Source organism: Aspergillus ruber (genome assembly GCF_000600275.1).
Source record: "Aspergillus ruber CBS 135680 unplaced genomic scaffold scaffold00015, whole genome shotgun sequence".
Taxonomy (NCBI): Eukaryota; Fungi; Ascomycota; class Eurotiomycetes; order Eurotiales; family Aspergillaceae; genus Aspergillus; species Aspergillus ruber.
This window is the reverse complement of record NW_024467311.1, coordinates 566,284-580,412: the sequence shown is the minus strand read 5'-3', so window position 1 is coordinate 580,412 and position 14,129 is coordinate 566,284. Positions and strand designations below refer to the sequence as shown.

The window sequence follows — 14,129 nt, the reverse complement described above, 5'->3', positions numbered from 1 at the left end:
TTTTTTTTTTTTTTTTTTTTTTGGCTCAATCAAAATGGCTATTACGAAACCTAGGCACTGTATCAAACGCGCTACAAAGTCCAAACATCAGACTAATAGGTCGCCTGAATTCTAGAACCAGCTTGTTCGAGGACCCTTTAAGAAAATAGAAAGAGACTTTGCAGAATCCACACGAATTGGCTTGAACAACATGCGAGTGAATTTTGGAAAGTGCATTTCACATTATGGTGGTATTGCTTGATACTCACCCATTTTACCAGATTCTGTGCTCTTCTCGAGCCCAAAGATACACGGTACTGGCTTGAAAACCTCAATGTAAATGTTATCGAAGGTTTTTTGCGTTGGTATATTGTGTAGTAGAAATGCGACATCTGCAACCATTCAAGGAAAACCATTATTCCTGACTTAGAGTGCAGGATCTTATCTACTTGCTGGTATCCCCATGGATGTGGGAACGCTTTGCGACCCTTTCGGTAGTAGTAGAAGTGATGGGGAGTCTTCCGGCCTCCACAGGGGCACTCTAACTTTTCATCCTCATGCCCAAAGCGCTCGTGGTACTGGGCAAAGTCTCCATGGCCTGATCGAGCTGCGAGAAGCCATCGAAAGTGGCTCTGGGGAGAGATAGTCCATGCCCCATGGAGGCTTGGCTCATCTTTTCTCGCCGTGTGCTTGTTGATAGTTAGAGAACTGGATGCAGACTTTTTTTTTTTTTTTTTTCCTGCATGAAAAGAGCGCGAACCAGGTGAGAATTGTGAAGAAGGCTTCAAAACATATGAATTTGCTGCTCCTTTTCCAAGCCGGATGCAGTCACTATCCCTGCTGCCAGTAGCCAGACGGTTGTTTAGACATTGGCACCTCATCTAGTGAATTTTATGCTAGCCATTTTTCCTTTTTGGACAATTTTCAGTTACCTTCATCATTCTCATCTTCAATCGTGCGTCACTAGGTAGTCTTTTCTCAAGTGTCAAGGTCTCCTGTCATATTCCAATAAGTATCAATAAAGGCGAGCACTTCAAATTAGATTTCTAGCTTCACCGTACAGCACTCTATGGATGAAAAACGGAACTATGGTGTTATGTCTGTCAAGGCAATGGTTGGCTGTCTAGGCCGCACGGGAGTTGAGATGGAAGCCACGACGGCGACAATGAGAGCTGCTTTGGCGTTGTACATGCTCAAAGCTGTTTATATGGTAATGATTATTGGGGGAGTGCAGCTGAAGGAGAAGAAGAAGAAGAAGAAGAAGAAGAAGAAGAAGGGAAGAGTTGACATTGGATGCGAGAGCAAGAGATTGGCCATTTGAGTACATATTTGTTTTGCATAGTCGGAATAGAGTAGCCATGGTCAGCCCTACCGAGTGCCAAGCCGGATGGTGGATTTGGCCTGGGGTTTCTAAGTATTTTTCTCCCCAACAGTCAGCGCTCTCCTTTTCTCACTTCTATCATTCTTAATCAATTCAGAAATTATTCACTATTAGAAGACCGTTCAATAGAATAACACACAATTCCCCCCAGATGTTGATGATAAAAACCTGCGAGTCCATCACATTTGATTGATTTATCCCTCGCCGCGAATCTCGCCGCTGCAGAGTTGAATTACCGCATAATATCGTCCCTCACCATCTCAACCAAATCACGACTTTTAAGCCAGGCATTCCTCTGGTGTCGAGTCACTAAACCCCATATAAAACTGACACTTTACCCTCGAAACAATACAATGACTTGTGGTATTACTGGATTAAAAATTCATCGAAAAGTTCAGTCTGGTGTTGTGGGTAGCGGTGTGCGCTACACATTTAAGGATACTACTATTTAGTTGTCTCATAAGGCCGTCTTAAAATAACTATTGACCTTTTTCGTTGCAGATTTACGCTGCAGTTGCAGGGCTCTCCATTAAGTCAACCTGCAAGAGCATACTTCAGCGCAAGCCAATAGTAACACTTTGGAATTTTCTTCTTGAGCTGTCTCTATCCTGACTCAAGGTGAAAATGTCGACCGAAGCTATCATTGCATTGCTTGCTCTTTTCATCGCGTGTGTTCCTGGTGTTCGGTTTTTGGTCAGTCATAGACAAAGAATCACCCAATGGTGGAATAGAGCCCGAGGTAAGATATTCACACTCCCACAGCTGTTTTATCTTACTGTCATATACTGACTACAATGCAATCACTTAGACAATTACGAATTTGGCAATGAGTCAGAGCATCTCCCAATAAGCAATGCGCAATATAACATCTATTCCACGGCCCAGTCCAATCCCAGCCATACTCGCATCAATAGAAACAATCTGCCCCCAAATGGTCCTTGGCTCCCAGTTTCTACCTTGGAGACATATTATCCTACATTACCCCTTAACAACCCGATATTCTCGCCACCATCTCACCGAGAAATAAGAATAATCAACGTTTCCCAAACAACGCAGGTATTAGCAGGCCCTGGAAAAATAGACACTCATTTGCCTTAAGCTAAAATGTTTTTGTTACCAGGTTTCATACACAGCCATGGGAGAACGGACTCCCTCCTGGTTCAATGGTGTTGCCAGGTCTTCACCGCGAGACCAACAACAACAGAACACGGAACCTGCAATACAAATTTCTTAGGAGAGCACGGACAAAGTCCTGGGTTCTCCACGATTGTCAATGTTGAAATATCCGGGCACCTGTTGACTTTTTATGATTCATTTTTGTGATGTCATACTACATATATTCTCCTATTTTTAGCCCATGATGTGACGATGCTCTCTGCTTATAGCCAATGGGCACACTTTTCATGCATGTTTGATTTGTTCTCTTTCATCTTCTGTTTTGTGACCCTTATTGTGACTGTTAGACTTGTTGATGATTGCGGCGTTACATTCTTTCTTCCTTCCTCATGTTGATTATTCTCGTCGATAGCTTACTTAGGCAGTACCAGCTGCCAGATTGCCTGTATATAGCCGCATATTCGTTAGCAGTGAGCCTGTGGCGGCCCAGCTCAGCGACTTTATCAACAAACCATCAGTATGGCTAGATGATAGCCTTTGGGGCCTAGCCCCTTACACAATGCCATGCAAACAGTAAAGACAAACAGCTGCTTAGCGATGCCACACAACCCCCATAAATCCCTTTGTATAAATAGGTCTTTCCTTTTCTCTTTTCTTCTCCAGATTTGATATTCTCGTCGATGGTTGCAATAGTTTAGATAGGAACATTGATTCATTATTATCTACTATTCCGAGCCCGTGACAATTCGCCGATTGAACTGTGTGCGCACTTGTAGGTGGCGTTTAACAGAACTAGATGCCCAGTTGACTCCTATGTTTGGAGTAGAGGTAGAGGTCTGTTCTTGAAGCAGTATCTGAACCATTTGACGTAGGAACTCCGGACAAATTGGAAAACCACGTTTGTCTGCATTCAGAATCTGCTTAACAAGAACTTCTTCTTGAATAGATGATAATATGTGATTGTTTGCCCGTGTTTCTGAGCGTGGTTTTCTTCCCTTGAGGCGCTCGCGAAGAGTAGTTTCAGATACCGCAATCACCTTGGCAGCCTCCTTTTTGGACTTAATTCTTTTTGAATTATAGGCAGATATAGCCATTTGAATGTTAGATTCTTGAGATTCAGGCATTATGGATTGAAATGGTGACGATATAATGTATTGAAGGAGGCAGGTGATTCAATATTTGGTGGCTGCGGAGAAAACGCGCCGCTCGCCCGTGGAATAAGTTACTTGTATGTTCTGGCATAGCTTTAGGGCTCGATATGGGCAATAAGCTCGATCAGGTGAAAACTGGTGTGTAATCCTATTACCATAAAATACAGCCAGAAACCGCATAAAATATGCAAGTCACAGGATTCTCTATATTTGCTTTCTTTGACAGCCCGCGGGCGCCCGCGGGTCGCCCACGAGTTTGGCGAGGCCTACTGGTGTGAAAGACTGCAACGATTATGACTACATCCAGCAAAAAAGGGGTGGTGCAATGAGGGGGCCTACGCAAAGGATTAATAGCAAAAATGCCTCACCAGAACCATAGGCGACAGAGGCGAAAGCTGCAAAGAAAAACAGCACAAATTTGGTTGAAGTCGAAGCAGCAATGGAGGGCGACTTTATAGAGCAAGCGCAGCGATGCCAAGCGGTAATGAGACGCTAAACCTAAATAGGCAATCTAGACCGTTTCTAGTAATTCAGCGTCACTTAAAGAGTACAGAGTATAAGCAGTAAGACCAAGGAATTGTTTGCTATTTATGTATACACAATCAGACAACCTCTCATGCTCAACTAATCACAAAACAAGAGAACGGAGAACAGAGATGGATATACGCCTGCAACATCGCTCGATGACAACAAAACAAGAAAATCACAATCATCAACGTCCACCACTAACGATGGCCATGACCATTCAAACTCGATCCATAATCAGTCGCCGGATACTCCGTAGCTGGGTACTCTGTCGCTGGATACTCCGTCGCTGGATACTCCGACGGTGGCCCATAGTGCTGCCCATATGCACCGCCATAGCTGGTCGTGCTGTAATCATGCAGAACGCTGCTTCCGCCCGTCATCGTGGACGCAGTGGGATCGTACCCGCCGGATAGCGCGGAACGGCCGGGATGGTGGCCCAAATCATCGACTTCGCTTTGTTCGAGGAGGGCGTAATCTTCGTCGCGGTCGCTGCGTGCGGAGGAAGTCATGTTACCGCGGCCAGAGCGGAAGTCATTTTCTTCCTCATCAAAGTCCTGGACGGGAGTCGAGGAGAAAGCAGCCTTGGAGTGCGCGGCAAAACTGGGGTCGGAGACCGCGTCGGGGAGGGTACCAGTGCGACGGAAGTGCACGACGTTGCGGAAGGACATGAAAGCCGTAGCAACGAAGAGGAGGCTGTATCTGTTAGCAAGGCCCAGGATCAACAAGACACGCCAGAACTCACAAAATAGCCACACCAAAGATCACCGTAGCCGTACTAATCTTGCACTTTGCAGCGCTACCATATTTCCAGTTATCGCATCCTCCCTTGCTGCTGTTGTCACTGTCGCTAGCCCGCTTATTGCTCTTGCTGTCCTTATCCGAATCGCTATCCTTGCCCTCGGACTTTCCCTGAGCAACATACGACGCAACGCAAACCCACGCCGCAAACCACAGCACAGCATACAGCATATCAACACTCGCAAAAGCATAAACGTTTCCGAATCTCCGGGCTCGCGGCCAAATCGGAACAGCGACAAGGTAGACTAAGCCGGGGATACTAAACCAGCACTAACATCAACGTATTAGTATTTTAATTGCCGTCAACTCATAGCGCATCAACTTACTAGAGCCCAATACCAAGCCGTCCGTCCATCGATTCCATCGCCCTTTGTCCAGACAGCGATGGTCAGAGCCCATGCGAGGAAGATGAGGAGGCCCTGGCAACCGTGGATGATATTCTTCATCCGCCCAGGATTGACGGAAGGTCGTGCGAGCTTCATCGCGGCTGAACTTGAGTGCGAAAACGAGATTCAGATGCGTTGAAATGTTTCGGGTAGCGGTGCTGACGGTCGAGTGCGCTGTTTGACTCGCGAGGCTGATTCGGGTATTAGATTTGAATTCGAACAGATGAAAGGCGATGTCGCAAAAAATGTTCCCTCTGAATTCTTTCTTCGCTAAGATGAAGATGGGTCGTCGCTCGTAACTGCGTAAAGCGAAAGTCGTGCAATGCTATTGTTTACGTGGGCATCCAGAACCCAACCGGAATGAATCAACGGGCCAACAACCGATCAACGGATGTAGTGGTACAAGAGATTCAATAGTACTCAGAGGGAGAAAAGACGAAAAAGGAAGATGTATGGAAAAAGCAGAGATGAAACAAAGTCGAGGGTAGAAGCGAAGAGAAGAGGAAAACGACGGCGGAGAATGAAATTATGCTGGGCGGAATGTCATACTGCCTTGTGCCGCTTCATATTTATGCGCCGCGCCACACGCCACAGTTGTCTGAATACAGCGTTTTTACAGAGTATTCATTAGGCTAATGAATAATCTACCAGTACGGGACATAGGCTCGAGTATCAGTGCGTGTGTCTATGGTATGTATATCGTTGTGTCCTTGACCTCTCTGTAAAAGCGAATTGTTTATGCGTGGGGTCTGCTCGTCGCTCTGGTGACGGCGCTATGTGACAATAAATTCCACACACTATATGTTGGCGATATATCGTTATTCTCTACTCCCTATACATAGAAAATAGTGTGTTTCTATAGTACTTGTTAACTAGTATCTGCACTTATATTCAAGGCACCGGTATTTAAGGCAAACCATGGCAACGCTGTTCTTTTTTAAGAACACGCCACTTGGCGGGGTTGCCTGATTGGGCTATGACATACGCTGCTGATTCCCGCAGATTCCCATATCTAACCAGAAGAGACGAAGAAACCAAGGTCTATCCAAAATAACAGTTCATGTCTAACAATAACCAAAATGAAGTCATACGCCAAATATGCAGATAACATTCCTCACATTCCGTCGTAGACCAAAGCATCGCACATCAATCGTAATTCATCTAGCATAACCCAGTTCAATCCTTCAACGGCGTTCGATACAAAGCCACCCCAATTTCTCGAAGCGGCGTGTAGACATGTGTATGCCACCACCACGGAAACGGATCGGAGTAGGAGAAGCGCGGGTCTTTCCAGAAAGGTACATGGCAGATCTCCCAGGCAGCTTCTTTTGCTTGTCGGATGAGGAAGGTTGGGGATAGGATCTTCTTCAGAGTGTTTGCGCTGGACTCCTTTGCTCTGTCTGTGGCTGCGATGGTAGATTTGACATCGTCGAATGGGGTTTCGCTTAGTTGTCCGGAGGCTTCGGTGGCTTGCGATGTGAGGACGGATAGATAGCCAGAGACTATGTCGGATGATGGGCCCTGGAGTAGTGTCTTGACAGAAGCGGCACCCTGCGTGCAGTGCGCGATGTGCAGGACATGTCGGACGGAGTTTGCATCGAACTCCTCGTCCACCATTAGGTGAACAGCAAGGTGTCCGGTCAGACGAGATCCGCCCTTCATCGCAAACCGATCCATAAGTCGATGAATGGATATAGCCAATCCCTGATCCAGTCGAGAAGCGCCCCATGCAGACTGTAGATCTCCAGGCCGGACCTTGATAGCCTTGACCTGTCCACGGACGACGAGGATTTCCGCAATAAACTCTCCCAGCCGAGTCTGCTGCTGCAGTATCCACGGATTGTCCTTGTTAATCTGGATCTCGCTGACCTCGTGATATGTCATGCTAAGCGTCCTCTGCGGCAGCATAACAGGCCTGCTATCCTGACCACGCGCCTTCCGCATCAGATACGCCTTACTAGGCGACCGATGCAGAATCTTATGAACCGAATCCCGTGACTGCACCTGATGGTTCTCAACAACAGGCAAGTCCCTCTCGACGAGGTACTGTCTCAACGACTCCGGCGAACCAAGCCGACTCGCCAGTTCCGGATCCAGCTGGACACAGCGACATTCAGTCCGACTCTCGATGACATTCTTCGCAACCGCGTCATCCATGGTATCCACCTGCTCCAAACAGGGGATCCACACATCCACCTTTTCTTTATGCACAATATCAACCAACTGCGAGACATACTGTGTCTTGTCAACATTGTAAAACGCAGATAGCGATTTGGACATGCTTTCTCCCGACCGAACCGGCGAATCCATCATATCCGCCCCGATCACCCGATGCCCCTCATAATACCAGCGCCGAGCAACAGCCAATCCATGTAACGAATTAACACCGGCGATGAGAACGGTTTTCCGACGGAATTCAGTCTCGCGAGGAATCGCCTGTCGACGACGGTGCACGGCTAATCGAAGCAGGGTGAGGTAATGACCAAAGTACGTCCCGAGAAGGACGGCGTTATCCAGTGGCAACAGCAAGAATGAGATAACGATACGCAGTAAGCAAAATAGTGTCTGTAGCATTGTCCGGATGAGATCAAAGCGCTGGGACTTGGAAATCGAGCCCAGTACTCGTCGAACCGTAGAGACGGCCATTGTAGTTGTTAGTCGTGGGTTGAATTGAGGATGAGGATTTTGCTTGTGAGACGGGAGGATCAGATGAAACTGAAAAAGCCGAGGCTGGGATTTCTACTATACTATGTACTCGGTATCAACGCCGGACAGACTGGGAGATGTTATCATGATGACCACGTCATCGCTGCACTGGATTGCTCAGAATGAGTTGTACTAGGCATTGCTGGCTTGGTTTGCTGCTGAGAAGAGCATTGAGCTCCTATAGAAATCGGGGGCAGACAGACACCGCTTATCGACGCACGACATTGCGTTGGATGGAGTGTTTTGCATATGCCAGTGGCAGTTCCACTATTCACCGCTTGCCTCTTCTATATTAGGGTGAATGCGTCGCTTGATGCCTGAGGCGTGAACTACTTCCTGAGGCCTGAGACTAAATATGCCCGAGCACGGCTTTAGGATCTTAGGATCACCGAGCCCGAGCTACCCCAATTTAGAGCGATATCGCCGAGTCCAGAGTTATCAGATAATCTAATCTGCCGTTAACACCGACACAGTTCACCAACTCTGCACGTAAAGACACTCGGAGCGGGTTTTACCTCCAACTCCGACTCCGAGCTCTCCTTGTGGAATGACGCAGTATGGAATGCCGACGTAGTATGAGGTTGTCCCCGACAGCCTACTCCATACAGTAAGACAGTAGGGTATATATAGTGTGGCATGTTCGCCTCCATCCATCATCCATCATCCATCATCACTTCACTTCACTTCACACCCAGACAAAGCAATCGATACTACACTCTACAGCTACCATGGCCCAAACCCTTGACCCGACCAAGCCCCCTACCCAAGGAGGCGTCTGGGTAAGTCAACTCTCCCAACCATACCCTCGATAAAGACTGACAGGCAAGAACAACGATGGCCGCGAGCTCAAACTCCTTGAGTTCATCTACAGCCAACCCAACCTCGATGCTATCCAAGGCCACCCGCAGAAAATCCTCGACCTAATCGACGAATTCGGAAAACAATACCTCTTCATGAACGTCGGTTCCGAAAAGGGCAAGGTCGTCACGGATCTGATTGATGAGATCAAACCGCACACGATGATCGAGTTGGGCTGCTATGTGGGTTACTCGGCCATCCTATTCGGAGACGCTGTTCGTCGGAATGGCGGGAAGAGATTCCTGAGTCTGGAATTGAATCCCGTCTTCGCTGCTATCGCGAATATGCTAGTTGATCTGGCCGGGTTGCGCGATTTCGTTCGCATCATCGTCGGTCGCAGCGACGCATCACTGCACAAGCTCTATACCAGCGGCGAAGTAAACCACGTCGAACTCATGTTCATCGACCACTACAAACCCGGTTACACAAGCGACCTCAAGCTTTGCGAGCATCTCGGCATGGTATCTCCCGGATCTGTCTTAGCGGCCGATAACGTCATTTATCCCGGAAACCCGCCGTACCTGGAGTACGTGCGGAGTACGGTCGAGCAGAAGCGGGAGGCGGCGAAGAGTACCACGGGGGGTTATGACAAGAGAGGTATTTCGGAGTGGACTTCACAGGCGTTTGTGGGCAAAGATGATAAGCCACTGTTTGATGTTGTCGGGAACCCGAATTTGGTGTATGAGAGTACGCTGAACCAGCCGGAAGGGCTGGGGGATGCTGTTGAGGTGACCCGGTGTGTGGGAGAGGAGAAGGCTTAGTCTCTTTTATAGAATAGACTATTGTTAACATGAGAATGGCATTCATTATTGTCTGGAATTGACTGTCCGAAGCAAGATAAATCGGGGCCACCGAGATGAATTCCGAGAGTCGGCTTTTGACTGCCCCGCCTTCCATCGCGTGGACCTTCCCCGCGTTCTGTATAAATATAGTCAGCAAGAGTCATAAGCAGCTCTTTTTCTTTTCTGCAAAAGTTCTTCTCTTCTTGCATTGCATATCCCTTTCCTGCATATTCCCTGCTCTCTTATCTAACCCCCTAACCAATCGAATATGGCCTCCAAAGCATTCAACGTCGGCGTTGTGGGCTACGGCTTCAGTGCCAAAACCTTTCACATCCCCTTTATCAGCGAAGTCCCCGAGCTCAAGCTCTACGCCGTCGTCCAGCGCACCCCTAAGCCCGACGACGATGCTGAAAAGGATCACCCCGGTATCAAGTCCTACCGGACGTCCGAGGAAATGGTGAAGGATGCGGGAGTTGATGTGGTGGTTGTTACGACGGCGCCGGATTCACATTTTGAGTTGGTAAAATTGGCGCTGGAGGGTGGGAAGCATGGTGTGTCTTCTTTATTTTGGTTACGGACGGGTGATGGTGATGCTAACGAGAACAGTTGTCTGTGAGAAGCCATTTACGCCCACTTCTAAGGAAGCAGAGGAGCTTAATGCCATCGCGGAGAAGAACGGGAAGTTATTGGCTGTTTACCAGAGTATGCTTACCTTCCCCTCCATACCAGAAATACTTGTTAAGGAATGATAGACCGCCGCTGGGACGCCGACTTCCAGACCCTCTCCAAACTCTACAAGAATGGCTCCCTCGGCCGCGTTGTCGAATTTGAAACCCACTTCGACCGCCACCGCCCCCAAGAACCCTCCTCCTCTGCCTCCAATTGGAAAAACAAGGTCATCCCCGGCGGCAGTGCGATCTACGATCTCGGAACACATTTGCTCGACCAGGTGGTTTATCTGTTAGGGCTGCCGAAGCGGGTTACTGGTTTCATTGGGTCGCAGCGCGAGGTTAATACTTCTGGGTATGAGGACTCCTTTACAGTGTTGCTGCACTATGGGGGTGGGGTGCTTGTTACGGCGAAGGCGGGTGTTGTTAGTCCTGAGGAGGAGCAGTTGAGGTTTTGGGTTAGGGGGGAGAAGGGGAGTTTTAAGAAGGTATGCTGAATTCTGGATGTGAATGTCAATTGTGGCTAATGTGATACAGTTCCATCTTGATATTCAAGAAGACCACCTCAAGGCTGGTATCAAGCCCTGGGACAGCGGGTATGGCCGTGAACCAAGCGAGCGCTACGGTAAGACCCGCTATCCCTCTACATTCAATACCATATCTAACAAATCCAGGTACTCTGACAACCATCCAAAACGGCACCCCAGCCAAGGAAGTTGTCCCTACCGTCGAACCGCCCACTTGGACAGAGTACTACCGCAAACTCGCTCGGGCTCTTTCAGGAGAGGGCGCTCTTCCTGCTAGCGGTGTTGAAGCCGGACAGGTGATTCGATTGATTGAGTTGGCGCAGGAGAGCTCGAAAATGGGGAAGACTATTGATGTTTGAATCTGAGAATTAGGTTTATTTGGTTGCGGTTTGAAAATCCATAAAGCTTTTTGTTTTTATGGTGCGGATGCATGTTTAGATTTGTATATTTTCATAAATATTGAGCATTGCTTTGTAGAATCTTTATGATAATACTTTTTCATTCTTGTTTTGCCATTTCTCCATCTTCACTGCTTATATACAAATGAAGTGAATGCTGCAATCGCAGCATATATATCTACCGAGCCAGAACCATCTCTTGCCTCGTTCCTATTCTCAATGTCTCACACCCCATGGCAGACGCAATCATCATGCAACGCCTTCGTTCAAAGTTGGTGATTTATATATCTTTCTGCCTATCCTGGTCCTGATGTTCCTATTCTTTCACCACGCCTCTAGCGCAAGTCCCCGTCACGCAAATGAGATCGAAGCTCGTTTAATGGCTTTACTGATACACACTCGGCACGATTGACAGTACCCTCGGCGGGAGATGCTACTAAACACGGGGAGCAATTGGGTGAACTGTTATTGGACTTCAAATCTCCTTCCTTCACTTATCAACTTGAAGTCATCTCCGAAAATATAGATAGTCCTTCGCACTTGTGTTCGGACCCGACAATGAAGTGAAAGAAGGTCTCTCAAGGGGTAAACAGAATCTAATGAATATATGTACTAAAATATACACTACTATGAAAAAGATAATAATACATAGCATTAATAATCTTGCTTCAATCTGCGGGGTACGATGATGAGCCCATTGGCCGCAATTGAAGCTTATAATGACTCTTTAAAAGCCACCAACCATCCATCTCCCTCTAAATGCATACGCACACACCATGCACCCCATCATAGCTTCTCGAACCATTCCCCTTTCCACCTCCAACAATCCCCTTTCCGTGCATATCCTCGAAGCCAACTACTCCCCCACCCGAAATCAACCCCTTATCATCCTCCTCCACGGCTTCCCCGAGCTCGCCTACTCCTGGCGCAAGGTCATACCTCCTCTCGCGGAGGCCGGCTACTACGTGGTCGCCCCGGACTCGCGCGGTTTTGGCCGTACCACTGGCCACGATGACCGCTCCTACGAGAACGTGGACCTGTCAAGCTACTCTGTTACCACTTTAGTTCGCGATGTCGTCCTACTGGTGAATGCCCTGGGCTACCGATCGGTTCACTGCGTTGTCGGCCACGATGCCGGCGCTGTCACGGCAGCCATGTGCGCTCTCATCCGGCCGGATTTCTTCCGGAGTGTAGTCCTGCTGAGTCATCCGTTCAACGGAGCCCCGGAAGCACCGTTTAACACTGGGAATGCACCAGCGCAGGAACAAGATGTATCTAAAGGAGGCGCCGAATCCTCAGCAGGCGACGTACATGGTGCCCTTGCGTCTCTCGGTCGCAAGCACTATAAATGGTACTATTCCACTGCGCCTGCGAACAAGGAAATGAGCAACCCCCCGCAGGGTCTCCATGAGTTCTTGCGCGGCTATTTCCATCTCAAAAGCGGGACTTGGAAGGGTAACAAGCCGTTCCAGCTGCATGAGTGGTCGGCGACCGAACTCGCGCAGCTACCGGGCTATTACATCATGCCGCTCGATAAGACGATGCCGGAGACCGTAGCAGATTTGATGGCAACGGAGCCTAAGGAGCATGCTCGGTTGTCGCATGGCTGGTTACCCGATGAGGAGCTGGCAGTTTATGTGACTGAGTATGAGCGGACGGGGTTCCAGGGAGGTCTGAATTGGTATCGCGTGCGGACAGCTAAGGGCGGGAAGTATACAGCGGACTATGAGGTATTTTCCGGGAAGAAGATTGAAATTCCATGTGCGTTTGTATCGGGAAAGTTGGACTGGGGGATCTATCAGGAGCCTGGGGCATTGGAGAGAATGCGTGATGGGACAGTGTGTACCGATTTCCAGGCGTTGAGATTGATTGATGGTGTTGGACATTGGGCGCCGCAGGAAAGCCCTGAGGTGGTAGTAGATGTTGTTCTTGAATTGGCGAGGGGGCTGGATGTATGATCAGTGGTTCTATCTTTTTATCGATACATACAGTGTCAGGCCGTTGCAAACTTGCAATATATATTTTCAAACTCAACACACATGCAAATGCTGTTCAATTACATCCAACGGCTCCGTTATCATCCATAACTATTCATACAGGCATCCTCCCTCGTGCTATAGAATAATGACCGTAGGAAATCTATTCCATGATGCAAAATCGGTCTTAGAGGCTTGACATAATAAGGCGCAACCGGTGCTGTACTATCAGATAGAAAAGATGGGGGCCGCGTACTCTGTATGCTTATCCCGTTACAATTCTCATCAGTGCCTGACGCTATGTCAATTTACTGGGGACTGTAGTTCGTTTGATGTTGGTAAGACTTGGGAAATATATGCAGTAGAAGCAGCCGTGGTAATGGTTGGCTTTAAACGATGTATTATTGCAATAAACCGTTTGTATGGCGTTGTGCCTCATTTTTGAAGGTCATAAGAAACCCGCAATGAATCATCATTGTTCCTTGAGGCATTAATTAGGATCCTAGCTGACTCCATAGATTGTCTGTTGAATCATATTCGACGATTTTGCATTTATCATGTTTAAATACTTCCAATTCTTAGACCTACCGTCATGCATTCGCGCGTACATCTACCGCACACAATCGACTATTTCAAGGACAAGCTGAGTCTCCCGAGTCTCACTATCTATATATTTCAGACTTCCACGGCCCCTGCCACGCACCTTGCTCCCGAAAAGAATCAGGCCGCAAAGGAACATCCAAGGTATTAGGGGCATATATGCGAATCACTCGTCCCTTGGAGAAGCTAAAGGCAAGTGAACTCGCTTGGCTATTTGTGCATGTTGCCTGGCCATGGACATGAAAGAAGAAGGGAGGAAACACTTTGCTCAGGAA

General features: G+C 48.1%; 6 protein-coding genes across 6 annotated transcripts; 4 read left to right on the top strand and 2 right to left on the bottom strand.

Moving 5' to 3' along the window:
- Positions 1–1,984: 1,984 nt before the first annotated feature.
- Positions 1,985–2,458, top strand: EURHEDRAFT_403299 (uncharacterized protein; the record flags this gene model as incomplete). Its single annotated transcript, XM_040780206.1, has 2 exons — positions 1,985–2,099; positions 2,169–2,458. 2 exons carry the CDS (start codon positions 1,985–1,987, stop codon positions 2,456–2,458), a joined length of 405 nt encoding a protein of 134 aa, XP_040638449.1.
- Positions 2,459–4,352: 1,894 nt separating this feature from the next.
- Positions 4,353–5,435, bottom strand: EURHEDRAFT_457467 (uncharacterized protein; the record flags this gene model as incomplete). Its single annotated transcript, XM_040784430.1, has 3 exons — positions 4,353–4,848; positions 4,898–5,223; positions 5,280–5,435. The coding sequence occupies 3 exons, from the start codon at positions 5,433–5,435 to the stop codon at positions 4,353–4,355; spliced, it is 978 nt and encodes a 325-aa protein (XP_040638448.1).
- A 1,080-nt stretch (positions 5,436–6,515) lies between these two features.
- Positions 6,516–7,985, bottom strand: EURHEDRAFT_378210 (uncharacterized protein; the record flags this gene model as incomplete). The annotated part of the gene is made up of 1 exon (XM_040779045.1): positions 6,516–7,985. The coding sequence occupies one exon, from the start codon at positions 7,983–7,985 to the stop codon at positions 6,516–6,518; it is 1,470 nt and encodes a 489-aa protein (XP_040638447.1).
- A 572-nt stretch (positions 7,986–8,557) lies between these two features.
- Positions 8,558–9,804, top strand: EURHEDRAFT_84771 (O-methyltransferase). Its single transcript, XM_040787669.1, has 2 exons — positions 8,558–8,824; positions 8,873–9,804. The coding sequence occupies exons 1-2, from the start codon at positions 8,774–8,776 to the stop codon at positions 9,662–9,664; spliced, it is 843 nt and encodes a 280-aa protein (XP_040638446.1). The 5' UTR covers positions 8,558–8,773; the 3' UTR covers positions 9,665–9,804.
- A 149-nt stretch (positions 9,805–9,953) lies between these two features.
- On the top strand, positions 9,954–11,239 carry EURHEDRAFT_378208 (putative NAD binding Rossmann fold oxidoreductase; the record flags this gene model as incomplete). The annotated part of the gene is made up of 5 exons (XM_040779044.1): positions 9,954–10,236; positions 10,292–10,387; positions 10,438–10,841; positions 10,891–10,978; positions 11,028–11,239. 5 exons carry the CDS (start codon positions 9,954–9,956, stop codon positions 11,237–11,239), a joined length of 1,083 nt encoding a protein of 360 aa, XP_040638445.1.
- A 779-nt stretch (positions 11,240–12,018) lies between these two features.
- EURHEDRAFT_413114 (alpha/beta fold hydrolase) lies at positions 12,019–13,379 on the top strand. The gene has a single exon (XM_040782094.1). It carries the CDS (start codon positions 12,055–12,057, stop codon positions 13,234–13,236), a length of 1,182 nt encoding a protein of 393 aa, XP_040638444.1. The 5' UTR covers positions 12,019–12,054; the 3' UTR covers positions 13,237–13,379.
- The last annotated feature ends 750 nt before the right edge of the window (positions 13,380–14,129 follow it).